Source organism: Simochromis diagramma, unplaced genomic scaffold (genome assembly GCF_900408965.1).
Source record: "Simochromis diagramma unplaced genomic scaffold, fSimDia1.1 OVJJ01000141.1, whole genome shotgun sequence".
Taxonomy (NCBI): Eukaryota; Metazoa; Chordata; class Actinopteri; order Cichliformes; family Cichlidae; genus Simochromis; species Simochromis diagramma.
Genome location: NW_024387350.1, coordinates 839,946 through 854,036, shown reverse-complemented (window position 1 = coordinate 854,036; position 14,091 = coordinate 839,946). Strand labels below are relative to the sequence as shown.

General features: G+C 40.6%; 1 protein-coding gene across 1 annotated transcript in view; it reads left to right on the top strand.

Moving 5' to 3' along the window:
- The first annotated feature begins 3,320 nt into the window (after positions 1-3,320).
- Positions 3,321-14,091, top strand: part of LOC120718484 (zinc finger protein 271-like) — a 32,591-nt gene continuing 21,820 nt past the window's right edge. Inside the window, exons 1-4 of the mRNA XM_040007022.1 lie at positions 3,321-3,532; positions 4,195-4,596; positions 6,856-7,116; positions 8,461-9,451. Of these exons, the coding sequence (XP_039862956.1) occupies positions 4,386-4,596; positions 6,856-7,116; positions 8,461-9,451 (1,463 nt within the window). The 5' untranslated portion in view covers positions 3,321-3,532; positions 4,195-4,385. The remainder of the gene's footprint in view (positions 3,533-4,194; positions 4,597-6,855; positions 7,117-8,460; positions 9,452-14,091) is intronic.

The window sequence follows — 14,091 nt, the reverse complement described above, 5'->3', positions numbered from 1 at the left end:
CTGTGGACTCACCTTTGACTTCAGGGTCATCTGGTTCTAAGGAGCTTTCCATTACATTGGTAGGCCAATCAGTTTTTGGCTTCTGAAGGATCTGTGGTCCTTCGATTCAGTGACTGTTATGATAAACGTTCCTGGCCTTGAACCCTATTGTAGCATCATTTGCTGGATTTTCCGTTGACCCAACAACTAAACAGTCACAATGGACACAATAAATGAGGCTATTTGCCACAAAGGTAAGGAAATGTTTATCTTTATTCATTATATATTTGAGTAAATTCCCAATACGTGTCCTTACATCTGCAGCAAAAGCAAGAAAACAATCACAATCAAAGCTCTGTCTCCCTTAGTTCCCAGCCTAGTATGCTGTATAACAAGTAGGCCCTGATCACATGACCTCAGGGACCAGCTAGGGATATAGGGATGTAGAAGGTCAATGATGTAAAATGATGCTTGTGCATTAACAGCTTTAAAAGTCAGAACTAGAATCTTAAAATGGACTCTGAATTCCATGTAGCTGTATTAGTAATGGTGTCACATGCAAGTACTTAGAAGATTTGGTCAGGGGACTTGCTGCAGCGTTTGAAACCACCCGCAGACATTTAGGCAAAGTTTTTGAAATCTACGAAAGCCACACTGAAACGACAAACATCAAGAATGCTTCATTTGTCCAAAGCTGTTGTGAGCTGCTTAGCCACAACCAGGGCTGGACTGGCCATCATTTTTCGTTTTTATAGGCCGATGGGGTTTAATTTCTTTTCTTTTTTTAACGGTATAAATGAATGGTGGTGGATTGGGCAGTTGGTCATGATCGATTCTGGGCTGGACCAATTACAGCCAAGGAGGTTGAACTGAGGTTTTTTTTTTGCTGCTGTTTACATAAAAATGCAGCCAAGGCATTTTTTTAAATAAACATTTCAAACTATTTACAGAACAATCAGCTGTTATGCATCAAATTTGATGCCACAAAAATTATTTGTGCCACTGCAAAAAAAAAAAAATTCTGTCCACTATAAGATAAAGGAGAACAGCCTGATACCTGCAGGCCTGACAACAGGACATGTATCACTCCTGTAACACCTGTAACACTCTCAGCAGTCGCCTCATTGTTCTGACACACACAACAAAACTATTGGCTACACTACACACTGACTACACAAGATTTGCGCTAAACGTCGCAAATCTGTCACATCTCAAAACACTGTCACCCCTAACCCCCCGCCCCTCACGTCCCCCTTCCTAAACAACTAAATGCCATGTTGCCATATCATTTTTGGCTGGTCGACATTGTACATTTTTCGACCAATAGGAAAGGGTGGGGTTTTTTTGGGTTTTGCTCACAGGCGGAGAGCATTTTCCTTATAAAACGCTGTTTTTACCGTTTCTTCCCGCAGTAAATATAAACAACAATAGTATTCAGGATGAAAACCAAACATTGCAGATATTTTTTTATCATAACTCTGGTTTTACGTGGCCTATCAACACAATTTAAAAACTGGTATAAAGTCCACACTTTTTCCGTCAGTTGTTCCGTCTGTCCTGCTCACATCTCCAATGGTTGTACACGTTGTCATTAACGTGGCTTCACTCCACATTTGCTAGCTAAAACACCGGTGTCGGCACATAAGGACGCTGTCATAGCCAGTCAACGACGTATATACGAATGTGAATCGCATCATTGGCTGGACTATGGGATAAGGTGGCATCGTTCCAATCCCATACGGGAGCAGCCAGTCACTTACTGACTAACACTGCAAAACAGAATTATTAAAGTTTTAATTTTAATTTCGATTCAGGTTAGATTTTTTTTGTGTGCAACACAGATTTTCTGTGCGCAGAGACGTGCCAGCAGTGCGCAATTGCGCACGCGCGCAGCTTAGAGGGAACATTGCTTGCCAGTCTCCTGACTCTGTAAACTGATAAAGTACATCAGCTCTTTGGCTGGTGACATACCAGCAGGCATATAGTGTAGAAAGTTAAAATTAGCTAATGAGCTCAAACAGTCTAACCTATATTAGCTAACAAATATATATAAGCAGTACTTTCTATGTCACAGCAGTAATCCTGTATCCTCAGATTAATTTTTACTTCTCTCTGCTAATGTTTAGGAAAAATCTTCACAGACGCTCTGTGGCTTGTTGGTCTAGGTCAGGGGTTGGCAACCTGCATGCGGCTCTTTAGTCCTTATACTGCGGCTCCGCATGGTTTGGGAAGATAAATTAGAAGTATTTAGCTGAAGTGTATTTTATTTATTTTGGTTATTTTTTAACTTGTAGTTCTAAATTGGAAGATTATTGTGATATTGAAATACAAAAATAAAATTATATTCTATAATTTTTTCATCACTCAAAATAAGCGTCAAACTCGCGGAAGCCTAAACGCCGTGCATTTATCGAGACTTTCAACCCCAGGTAGGCCAATTATGGATCTTCGGATCCACATTATGTCACCAGCAGTTCTCCACCGTGAACTATGTTAAACACAAACACTGCTCACGCCTCACAGACAGCAGCTTACAGTCCTGCGTAAAGATGAAAGTGATTTCGTACAGCCCCGATTTGCAGAGGCTTTGTTCAGAGGTTCAGGAGCAGAAGTCCCATTGTAAAAATATCACGGCAGACACGACGATGTACAGTGTTATCTTCATTTTAGATGTCAAAAAGTATTTGCGGCTCGGCTCCCAGTGTTTTCTTTTGCGTGGAAACTGGGTCCAAATGGCTCTTTGGGTTTTAAAGGTTGCTGACTCTTGGTCTAGGTGTATGATCCTGTCCCTGGGTGTGTGTAAGTGGTCCTGCGTTCAAATCCTGCACAAACCCATTAAGTAACAATCATCTTGTCTACTGTGTAAAGTTAGGTCTGCTAGGTCCTAAAGTGAGATACTTGTGGAGTTATATGACCCAGATACACACACCTACATACAGACATGTAAACTTAAGCAACGCAACCTTCAAGACCATTCCACTGCTCTGATGTGTTGAGAAAGAAAAATATTAGGAATCTAATTATTTCTGTTACTGTCTCTGCTTCTAAACACTCCTGCTCTTCCTTATTTAATGATATACAGCAGGAGAATGCATGGAGGACCTGTGATAAATACTGTATCAATAACAAATATATGGAGGTGTCTTTCAACATGTTGCACATCTGATGCATATTTAGATGTTAACGCTGTCTCTGTGCGATATAAAATAGTTTAGAGAAATAAAATAGAGAAATAGTTTTAGAGTAGACAAAGAAACTTAGCTCTTCCAAGTGACCACAGTAGAGCTGAAGTGGAGGGGGCGGGGCCGACCAGGGTTTGGCCAGCTGGCTGTGAATGGGCAGGAGAGAAGTGACGTATCAGGAAGTGAAACGCGAACAGAAGTAGATGGCGGGAGAGCGGAAATACGTTAAAACAGGCGAAAAACGACAAGCAGAGTGAAAGTAAACCTGCAATGTGGAGGAAACGGACAGTGAGCGCAGTGTAACCGTGACAACGACACACGAGGACGGATTTAAAGTGATCATAAAATCGTCTCCAGACGGTCGTCGTTCGGTGAGTGGAACCAGATTCAGCTACAACAGCGATAAATACGCCTGTAGGGAGATGAAGAGTGCTAAAATACTGAGAAACGGCTCTCTGATGAGTGTTTGTAGGGATGTGGTTCAGCAAGATAAAGACACACGACTCAGTCAAATAAGCGTTAATGAACTCCACAGTCTGCTGCCTGACAACAAAAGAGCGTCTGTGGGGGTATGGGGAGTACCTGAAATTAGAAAAAAGAAAAGAAAACAGGGACAATAGTGCTGGTTTAAAACGCATATTACAGGGAGAAATGTAACGGCAACGGTTTGGCTGCTGTTATTAAGTTTTATGAACAAAGTAAGATGTACACTGGATAAATTAGCTATGAGGTTAGACCTCCCCACCACGGAGATGGTTTTGTTCTGAGATGCTGTAAGTATCAAAGCAGCTCATATTACTTGTTTCTGTTTTATTGGATTAAATAAGAATGACAAAAGTTTCACTGTGAGGACGTGATTTAAAGATGACAGAACATATACATTGCACATATATCACATCACATCATATCATGAGTGAAGCACTGTGATTTTTATCTTGGATGCAGTAATTTGCTAGAATTGGGAAGAATTTGTCAGGGAGAGCCACACAGGAAGTGTGTACCTGATTTCCCTGCTTTACTCCTGTCTGCACAGGTGACGATAATGGATCTGTTTGCCAAATGCCATTAAGCTGTGAAGAACAAGAGAGGTGCTGTGGGTGTGTGGCCATGGCTGCTGTTTGATGAAGTGGCCTGAACTTAAAGGAGAGACACAAATTAAAGTACCGATCCCGTCACATTAGAGCGGATTTGGTACCAATACCACTGTCGGTATCGCTTCTATCGATGCTTGTATCGATCCGCCCAGCCCCAGTTGAAGCAGCGATGAGTTCAGCTCAGTATCTGAGAGAGTTCATCAAGCAGAGACTAACTGCTGTTTGTGAAGAAATCTTCTCAGAGGTTCAAAAAACCATCGTCCAGTATGAGGAGGAGATCAACCGTCAGCACAGACTGCTGGATATCAGCTGGAAACCCGACAGAAACTCACACATCATAGGTATGGACATGTTTTTAACTCTGTGCTGTTCAAGCTCAGATTCTTCAGTGTGACTGACTTTACTAGAAGAAGTTAAACTGGGTATTTATCTGTGTTGTGGTTCAGTGTCCAGTGATGGACTATGTTGGACTGGTGCGGGTCCATGGTCACTGCTACATCCACCAATAAGAGACATCACTGTTTCTGTTTAGGGTAGGCTGGTTCTTTTCTATGATAATCATTAATAAAAGGCTTTAAAAAGTAAAATGAAATGAAATAAAACAAGCTTAATATCAAGATTCAAGATCACTTTATTTGTCACGTACATAGTTGTACCAGTTTAACACACAGTGAAATGTGACCTGATACGCTCCTCAACTGTGCAAAATAGAGAGACAAAAAACAATATATACAGTAAGTAAGTAGATATATACAAAGAGGACATTACGTGTGATAAGTGAGTGAATTATGTACATTAAGTTAGAATAAAACAATCTGGAAATTTACAGGTCAAAATTTGGGAATGAATATTGTGTGAGTGGGGTGTTAAAGTGACATTTGCTGCTATGAAGTCAGAAGGATCAGGCATGATATGGGAATATGGGAGTCCTTTCTCAGTTCGTTATGGTTGATTGGGGGGGCTGAGTTAACACACAGATGGCCTGAGGGTAGAAGCTCCTCTTGAGCCTCTCTGTTCTTGTCCGCATGGTGCAGAACCTTCTGCCTGATTGCAGAAGCTGGAACAGTTTATTGCTGGAGCGGAACGACTCCTTCAGTATCTGAGCTGCTCTAGTCCAGCATCTCTTGGTGTAAATGTCCTGTAGGGAGGGGAGAGCAGTCCTGCAGCAGCGTTCTGCTGTACGGATCACTCTCTGAAGAGCTTTTTGGTCCTTAATACAGCTGTTCCCATTACCATGATGTGATGTTCTGTGTGAGGATGCTCTACGCAGCGCCTGTATAGAAAGTCCTGAGGAGCCCCGGAGAGACCCTGAACTTCCTCAGTTGTCGTAACGATATAACTGACGATATAATTGACACTAGACAAAATACTTTACAACTCCACAACTTTATTAGTGCAAAAAACCCCATCAATGTATTTTCACTTAAACAAGCAGCTGTTTTTTATGTGCATTAAAGTTATATAAAAACGTAACAGTGGAAATGCAAATTCCTTGCTGACAGTTTAACCAAAAGGCATTTCCAGTGAAATGGGCTGACATATTATGACCATAACCATGTATAATATCCACAAAACTTAAAAAGAGGTTATACACACACACACACACACACACACACACACACACACACACACACACACACACACACACACACACACAATGCAGCACAGTACGTATCACTCCGCAAGGCTCCTGACTACGATAGCCGTAATGCTCCAACAATCCATCAAGCGGTGCGGCTTCGTAGCTTAGCAAAGTCGCACTAAAACATTTGACAGATTTTCGAGCGCCGTGTACATAAAATCATTTCGAGGTCAGTAAACACAACCAGAATTCATACATAAGGTACACGGGATTATAAGGGGCACTGTCGATTTTTAGAAAAATCAAAGGATTGATTTTAAGTGTGCCGTATTTTCCAAACAACACGGTCATAACGACGGCCCGCTAGCATGCTCTACCAAAAATAGTGCTTTGTTGTGTGTCTGACGGACCAAAGCTAAACCAGTTCCACACCACTGAAGTTGCAGCATTTTTACAAACCAATTCTGGTTCATCCGTTTCATTCAACGATCCGCTTTCGCTCTTCTCATTTTCTTCTCATTCTGCGTCGCCACCATGTGCGTATGTAAACAAAGGTACTGTGCATGCGCGTTTTGCCCATATTCTATCGTGATATGTCATTTTCCTATCGTTGCCCAAAATTACACTGGTATTACCGTGCACGATATGATATAGCCCAGCCCTAACTGTAAGCATATTGTGCTCTAAAAATTTACACCAGATCATTTCAAATGTGGAAAACATTCCTGCAAAAAGCTGCAGTGCATCAAGGCATGTGAGGGTGCCACCAGGGAGCGCCTCAGCTGATGAAAATATTTTATATTTATGTAGTTTATTTAACACGATCAACATCTCACTGTGACACCAGTCACGCCACAATCTGAGCTCACTGTCTCTAAAACATTTGTGTGTAAATGATCACCATTTATTCAGGTTTTGATTCATGCTTTTGTAAAATAGTGTTGTGTGTGTTTTTTTTTTTTTTTTTTGTATCAACACCTTCTCGATTATTGTTCTTGTGTTTCTTTGTTTTCTCAAGGCCTCCCACAACAGCATGACTGTGAGGAAGAGGAGGGTCTGGATGAGGAGCAGGTCTGTAACCAGCAGAGGAACTCCAGTCTGGACCAGGAGGACCCAGAGCCTCCACAGATTAAAGAGGGACAGGAGGAGCTCTGCAGCAGTCAGGAGGGAGAGCAGCTTGGACTGAAGCAGACTGAAGGCATTATTGTCTGGACTGATGAAGAGCAGCTCAGACTGCTGGGGACCATCTGGAAACCTGAGATAAACTTGCACAGAAAGGGTATGTAAAACTGTGATGGGCTTAATGACAATGAATATGACTCACGTAGGATCCTAATCAGAGCTTAAAGTTATTTTTTTTTGTCTTTTTAGAGGCACAGGAAGAATTGAAGGTCCAACTGTAATAAGCAACATGAAGTCATACTACTGCTTGCTCATCATCACCTCTCTCCTTAACCTAACTTCAGCTAACGTTTCGCATATCTGGCTTATTAGCTGTAGTTACTACAACCCTGCACGCGGCCCTTGTTCCTGAAATAAATACCAGTCGATTTCTCGTTTCTACAGAAAAGCAAAGGGGCCAGTAGGAAAATAAGGAATGGGGGAGTCATATCCCTATATTTAACAATGATGATAATAATAAAACGTATTTGTATAGCGCCTTTCAAGAAACCCAGGGGCACTGTACAAAGGAGTTTAAATAAATCAATTTATAAACATACAAAAATGCTAGAGTTTGAAAGGCTTTGTTGAAGAGGTCAGTTTTACGTTTCTTAAGAGTCCAGTGATGAAGTGTTGCAAAACTACGATGGGAGAGCGTTTCAGAGGGTCGGGGCTGCCACACAGAAGGCTCTGTCACTAGAGGTTAACGCGAGGGACAGAACGCAGATGCAAGGCAGAGCACCATAGTGTCTGAGACTGTGCGTTTGGCTTCAGCAGGTCGCACAGGTATTGAGGGTCGGGGCAGTGAAGGATTTTTGAGTGAGACTTTGGGGGCCACAAACAGGAGCACTGTTTTATTACTTTTTAGCATAGAAATGGAAGCAGAGACCATGGTGGTGGGAAATCTGAGCAGGGGGTACATATAAGCCCCTTTTCCATTAATGCCTATTCAAATCGACTCGGCACGATACGCCACGACTCAACTCAAATTGATCGATTTTCCATTATAACCAAGTATGTGTGTGTGGTGAACCGTGCCAAGTCCAGCTGAGTAGGTGATAATGAAGAAAGTGCATAGATGGTGAAAAGAAGAGGTCCATGCACAGACTCTTGAGGCGTAACAACTACAGCAGAGGTGGAGCAGACATCTTCCATGGTGACAAACTGTGTTGGTTTGCAGAGATGACACTGAAAGTAAAGTACCAGTGAGGTCAAGATAAGGTTAGCCTGTACTCTAACCTTCATGTTCCTGCCTTTTCTTCTCTAACAATGCCTCACCCACTCCTCTTCCTTTGTCTTTAACCAAGACACAGGCCTAAGAGTTAAGAGCAGAAGGTTACTGAGATTTAAAATGACACAGAAGTGACTACTATCAAGAGACAACGGCTCAAATCAGAATATGTTCCTCAGATGTTTGGGTTGTTGTTTTTTTTCTATCATTTCTCCCAATTTGTCTCTTCAGACCTCCGACACCAACACATTTGTGAGAAGGAAGTTCTCACAGACCAGCAGGTCTGTAACCAGGAGAAGAACTCCAGTCTGGACCAGGAGGATCCAGCGCCTTCACATATTAAAGAAGAACAGGAGGAACTCCGCAGCAGTCAGGAGGGAGAGCAGCTTGAACTGAAGCAAGAGACTGATATCTTCATGGTGACTCGATCTTATGAGGAAAGTGACCACAGTGAACCAGAGTCAAACAAAGAGCAGCTCCTTTTTCACAGCTCTCCTGAAGCAGAGAGCCAAGATCATGAAGACAAGCATGTGGACTCAGAATCAAGTAAAAATGCAGAGCTGAAGAAGAGGAAACACAGTCAGTGCTTGGACAACACCACTGTGTCAGAGAGTCAAAGTAAATCTGACAAAGTGAAAAAGTATGTACAATGTGAAATCTGTGGGAAAACCTTACATACATCTAATCTGACTGCACATTTAAGAGTTCATACAGGTGAGAAACCACATTGTTGCACCACTTGTGGCAAAGGATTCATTCAGAAATCAAATTTGAAGCGTCATTTGAGAACACACACAGGTGAGAAGCCATTTACTTGTAGCACCTGTGGGAAAAGTTTCGGTCTGAAACCAGAGTTGCAACGCCATCTAAGAATTCACACAGGTGAAAGGCCACATTGTTGTAACACTTGTGGGAAAAGATTTACTGACCTGTCAGGGATCATAGCTCACAGGAGAGTCCACACAGGTGAGAAGCGGTATTCTTGTAGTACTTGTGGGAAAAGATTCATTCAGAAATCAGGAATGAAAACTCATGTAAGAAGTCACACAGGTGAGAAGCCGTATTCGTGTAGCACGTGTGGGAGAAAATTTAGTCATAAATCAACACTGCAAACTCACGTAAAACTTCACACGGGAGAGAAACCACATTCTTGTAGCATCTGTGGCAAAAGCTTTGTTCAAAAGCCACACTTAAGTAGGCACATGAAAATTCATACTACTTGAAGTTTCGTGCTTAGATAAGATAGCTGTGAGTAGTAGTAGTCTGTTGGTCATAAAGCTCACACTGACCAGAAGTTTAATGACTGCAACACTTGAGTGAAGAAGTCAGTATTTTTTTGTGTAGAGCAGAGCAGTAAAAATAAATGTTTTTTATTTAAGGATGATAAATTAAGATTTCTGCATTTCAAAGCCTATCACAGCTGACGTAGGCTGATATGGGTATGCCCTGGACAGGTCAGCTCCTGAGCTAAAACATAGATGGTCAATTATTCACACCTATGGGCAATTTGGCAAGTAACTAATGCACCAGTTAATATAAAAAAGTATAAAATCAAACCCTTAAAAAAACAGCAATAACAACAATATTTATAAAACAATCAGGTGTCACAATAAGATGCCTCTACAAAAACAGTTCCTGTCCACCACAAGACAGAGGGGCACATCACAGTCCTGATATTTCCGGGGTGTGTCATTCCTCTTGCTGTCCACCTCGAGACGGTGTATAAATAAGCGTTTGCCTTTAGTGCCTTTTTGGACGGCATCATTGTCTGTGACAATGGGAACACAATCTTCTGAGCTCTTCTGCTGTGAGGAATGCCTGTCTCCATGCTGACACACCAGCTCCGCCACAAATTCTTTGTGTGCCATGGGCAGCACCTGCATGGCACTGATCGCCTCACGGTGCAAGATGAATGCTTTTCTTGTCTCAATCTCCAGGAAGTGTAAGAGCACGGTCCCGTACCAGCAGCAGTCTTGCTGTGGGTGGACTAATACTGAATGAACTGGTCTAGTATGTCAGCCCCTCTCACAGCCCAGTGTCCATCTGCATCCTCCACCTTTCTCTTCACCGTCTCCCCTGGACATACCGATGGATGGTGGTGCATACAGGCACCTCCCACGTGCCCATCCACTTCACAATATCAAGTGGGTCATCTCTGATCCATCTCACAGATCCTAATTCGCATTTTTTTTTGTTGAGAGTATTTTCCCTCCCTCCCAGGCATTCCCTGTGTAGATACTACATGCACCACATCTTGTGCTGGTCAGATCCAGGAACATTTGGGACTGGTATAAAACAACTGTCCATGTAAACATGGCATCCTGTGCTAAGCAACAGCTGAAAAAGGTTCATCACCACATCATAAGACATAAGCCCATCATCACTTGCTTTTAAAGTCTTAACAGTGTATGTGATGAATCTAAAGGTTGATTCAGCCAATGTAAAACCTTTCATCCCTCATTTAGTTGGTTTGTCCGTCATGTATTGTGTCATGCCAGGTTTTGCTTTAGGTGCCACCATCCTTTCATCAACTGCCAGTTCCCTCCTCGGGTGTTAATAAGCTGGCTGCCACAGAGGATTTCATAATTTTTTTACCACCTACTCAGGATCAGTGAGGTGGATGTTCCAAAATATGGCTCTGGACCTGTCTCTTGTCTATATGTCATTGATGGAAGGGGCACAGACAAGGCATGATTGTGTCTCCATGATTGTGTAGTCTTAGTCTTGGCAGCGATATGTAAATCCAGAGACCAAAAAGCTGATAGACATCTTCTGTTTCTACATCAGTCCATTTGTGTTCTTTGGCTAAAAACGGATTTTTTTTTTTTTTCTATTTTTTGCAGCATTTTGGTTTGTGTCAGCACAGCTTGTGCTGAGTGTGTCAGTGGCGAAAAACGATAAAAACAGGTCTTTTAGACTACAGCATTCTCTCAGTTGTCACAGGAGTTACGTCCCGGGACCCTCGCGATAGGGGAAAAGTAGGAAATTGTGTCTTTATAGCAAAAAATAATTAGAATTATAATCTAAAAAAAAAGAAAGAGAATACCATATCACAGGTTTCGGCGGCATAAAGATGCTTTTTATTTTATTTTATTTTTTTAGAATAATTATTGTATATTCAAAAATTTATTAATTATTTATAATTTGCAATAATTATTATTGTTGATTAATTATTATGTTTTAATTAATTTATCAGGTTTCTGCGCCCTCTTTACAGAGGCCCTCGTTCTCTCAAAAAATTAGATTTGAGTAAGAGTACAAACTCATTCTGATTTAAAAGCCAAGGAATAAAAGTGGGGTTTTAGACGAGCTTTGAAAGTGTCCAATGTTGGGGAGGTCCTGATGTGGTGAATTGTTCAACCAATACTTTTTTTTTTTTTTTTTGTCCCCGATCACAAGGGCAAGCGCCGAGCTTAGAAAACCCTTCCTATCAACACAATGTTAAAACTGGTAGTTTTTAGTCTTCACTGTCAACTCAAATTGAGACAGATTCAGTGAGACTGCATCTTGCTACTTCATAATTTTAATTCCGCGAGCTTGTTTGGAGGCACTGGTGTGTCTGTCGACTAAAGACATAACTTTACCTTTGCATTTAAAATTTAGTGAATAATATTTTTATTTTTCAGTGGCAAAGTATTCAAAATCTGTGGGTCTTTAACTCTAGCAGAGGACAGACCAAATGTGTCTACATTTTGGTAACCTACAATTATTAATAACTCTCCTTGTGTTTACACCTTTACTGCTGAATTTCCAAATCATGTAACTGATTTGAGGCCAAGGCCATTTACACATCTAAAGTACAGTTTTAATAAGGAAAAATGTATTTTAAAAAAACCACATTATATTATATCCTTCCTAAATTTTACAGTAATGCCACTGTACTGGCTGATTCGGTTGCCACAGTGTGAAAGATATGGAAAAAGAATCATAGCATTAAATTTAACTGGGCAGCCTTTACAGGCAGATGATAATTGTACAAGTCAAACAGTTCAACCTTTCTACAATCTCTCGTTTCGGGCATTTTTCTAAAATGGGCTTCAAATTATAATTGATGAGTCCGTATTACTTCCCAACATGTTAATTAATTAACATGTATTTTTTTCTGATCAATAATTATGGAAAAACTATCACATAATTGTCTTATGATTGATTGAGAAACACGTTGACAGTTTTTAATTTTTTTTAATTGTTCAAAGACAGGAAATTATTTTGGAGTCACTGTGAGACACGAATCATGTGCCTGTTCAGTAAATCTTCAACCTTTTGAGTTTTTGCTGTTTTTAAATGATAATAGCAAACAATCAACTTGAACACTGCTGCTAAGAATGCAGATATGACTTAAACCAGTTATATCCTCTCAGTATTGTTTATTCAGTTTATATTATTTATTTTATTATTGTATCAGGAAAATCCTGATCCTAGATTTGATGAAGGTTAAAGTTGTTTTGCTCTGATGGTTCATTGTTTAGTTCTGTTGTTTATTAGTGTTTATGTTGTCTTAAAGTTTAAATAAAAACTTGATTCAAACATCTTTTGAGTATTTTTTTCTGAGATGAAACCTCTAATATGAAAGCAGCACATCTTTCTTATTTTAAATAAGTTTGTTTCTGATGTTTTATATAAATATAGAAAGTGATGTTTTGACTCTTTGGATAATCATGTCTCGGGGCATTGTACTTGGTATAAGCAGCACTGACTAACCAGGAATCCAGTGGTGGGAAGGGTCAATTAAAAGCCTGGAATGAGGTTTGCTCTATTTCTAAGTAACTCCCAAGTAACTGGTATCCTGATTAAATTACCTGGAAGAAATCGACTGGATGGCTGAACCACGGAAAATAGTGGAGGCTCTCTGATGATGGTTTCACTCATGTTTACAGCGCAGCTAATTAGAACACTGTAGATTTAGACTTTCTGAAGACATTTTTGTTATTTTGCAATAAGAAAGTTGCACCAATCTGAAATTATATGCAAATAACTTGGAGTGATTTAAAAGCTTTTCTTCTTTGGGAATGCGCTTGGACTCTAGAACAGGGGTGTCAAGCTCCAGTCCTCGAGGGCCGGGTTGCAGCAAGGGACAGATATAAGTTTCATGACACTGGCTTGTGCTTTCAGGTGCATGATGGATATAGGCATATCATATGGAGCTGCTATGAGCTGAAATGGTGTTTGCCCCCTTGCTGTTTTTTTTTTTCTTTTAATTTTGTCACACTTAAATGTTTCAGATCATCAACTACATTTAAATAATAAAGATAACACAAGTAAACACTAAATACAGTTTCTAAATTAATGTGTTAATTATTGCTGCTTGACCCCACCAAACCATTATAACATAAATTAACCTTGGTGTACCACATCTTTGGAAAGTTTAGTTCTATTTCTCTAGCTGCATCCAGGCCTGAATACTGCCACACTCGTTCTTAATCAAGAAATCACTTAAATAGGACCTACTTGACAAAGACAAGTAGACCGTGAGATTCTTAAGAGCCACATGTCTCGCTGTGATCCAAGGAAATTCAGGAACAAATGAGAACAAAGTAATTGGGGTCATGCTCATAAACCTTCCAAAGTGGCTTAAGCGCAAGAATTCTGCAAAGATGAGTAGACCAAGATTCTTCCACAGTGCTGTAAAAGACTCATTGACAGTTATCACAAACGCTTGATTGCAGTAGATGCCTTTAAGGGTGGCCCAACCACTTATTAGGTTTAGGAGGCAATCACTTTTTTCACACAGGGCATGCAGGTTTGGATAACTAACAGGTTTGCTAACATGTCCAGAACTGAAGTGTTCTAGTTTTTATTTGAGTATGAATTTATTTCAACAGTCTGAAAGAAATTCTTTCTAACCAGAATTTGTTCCATTTA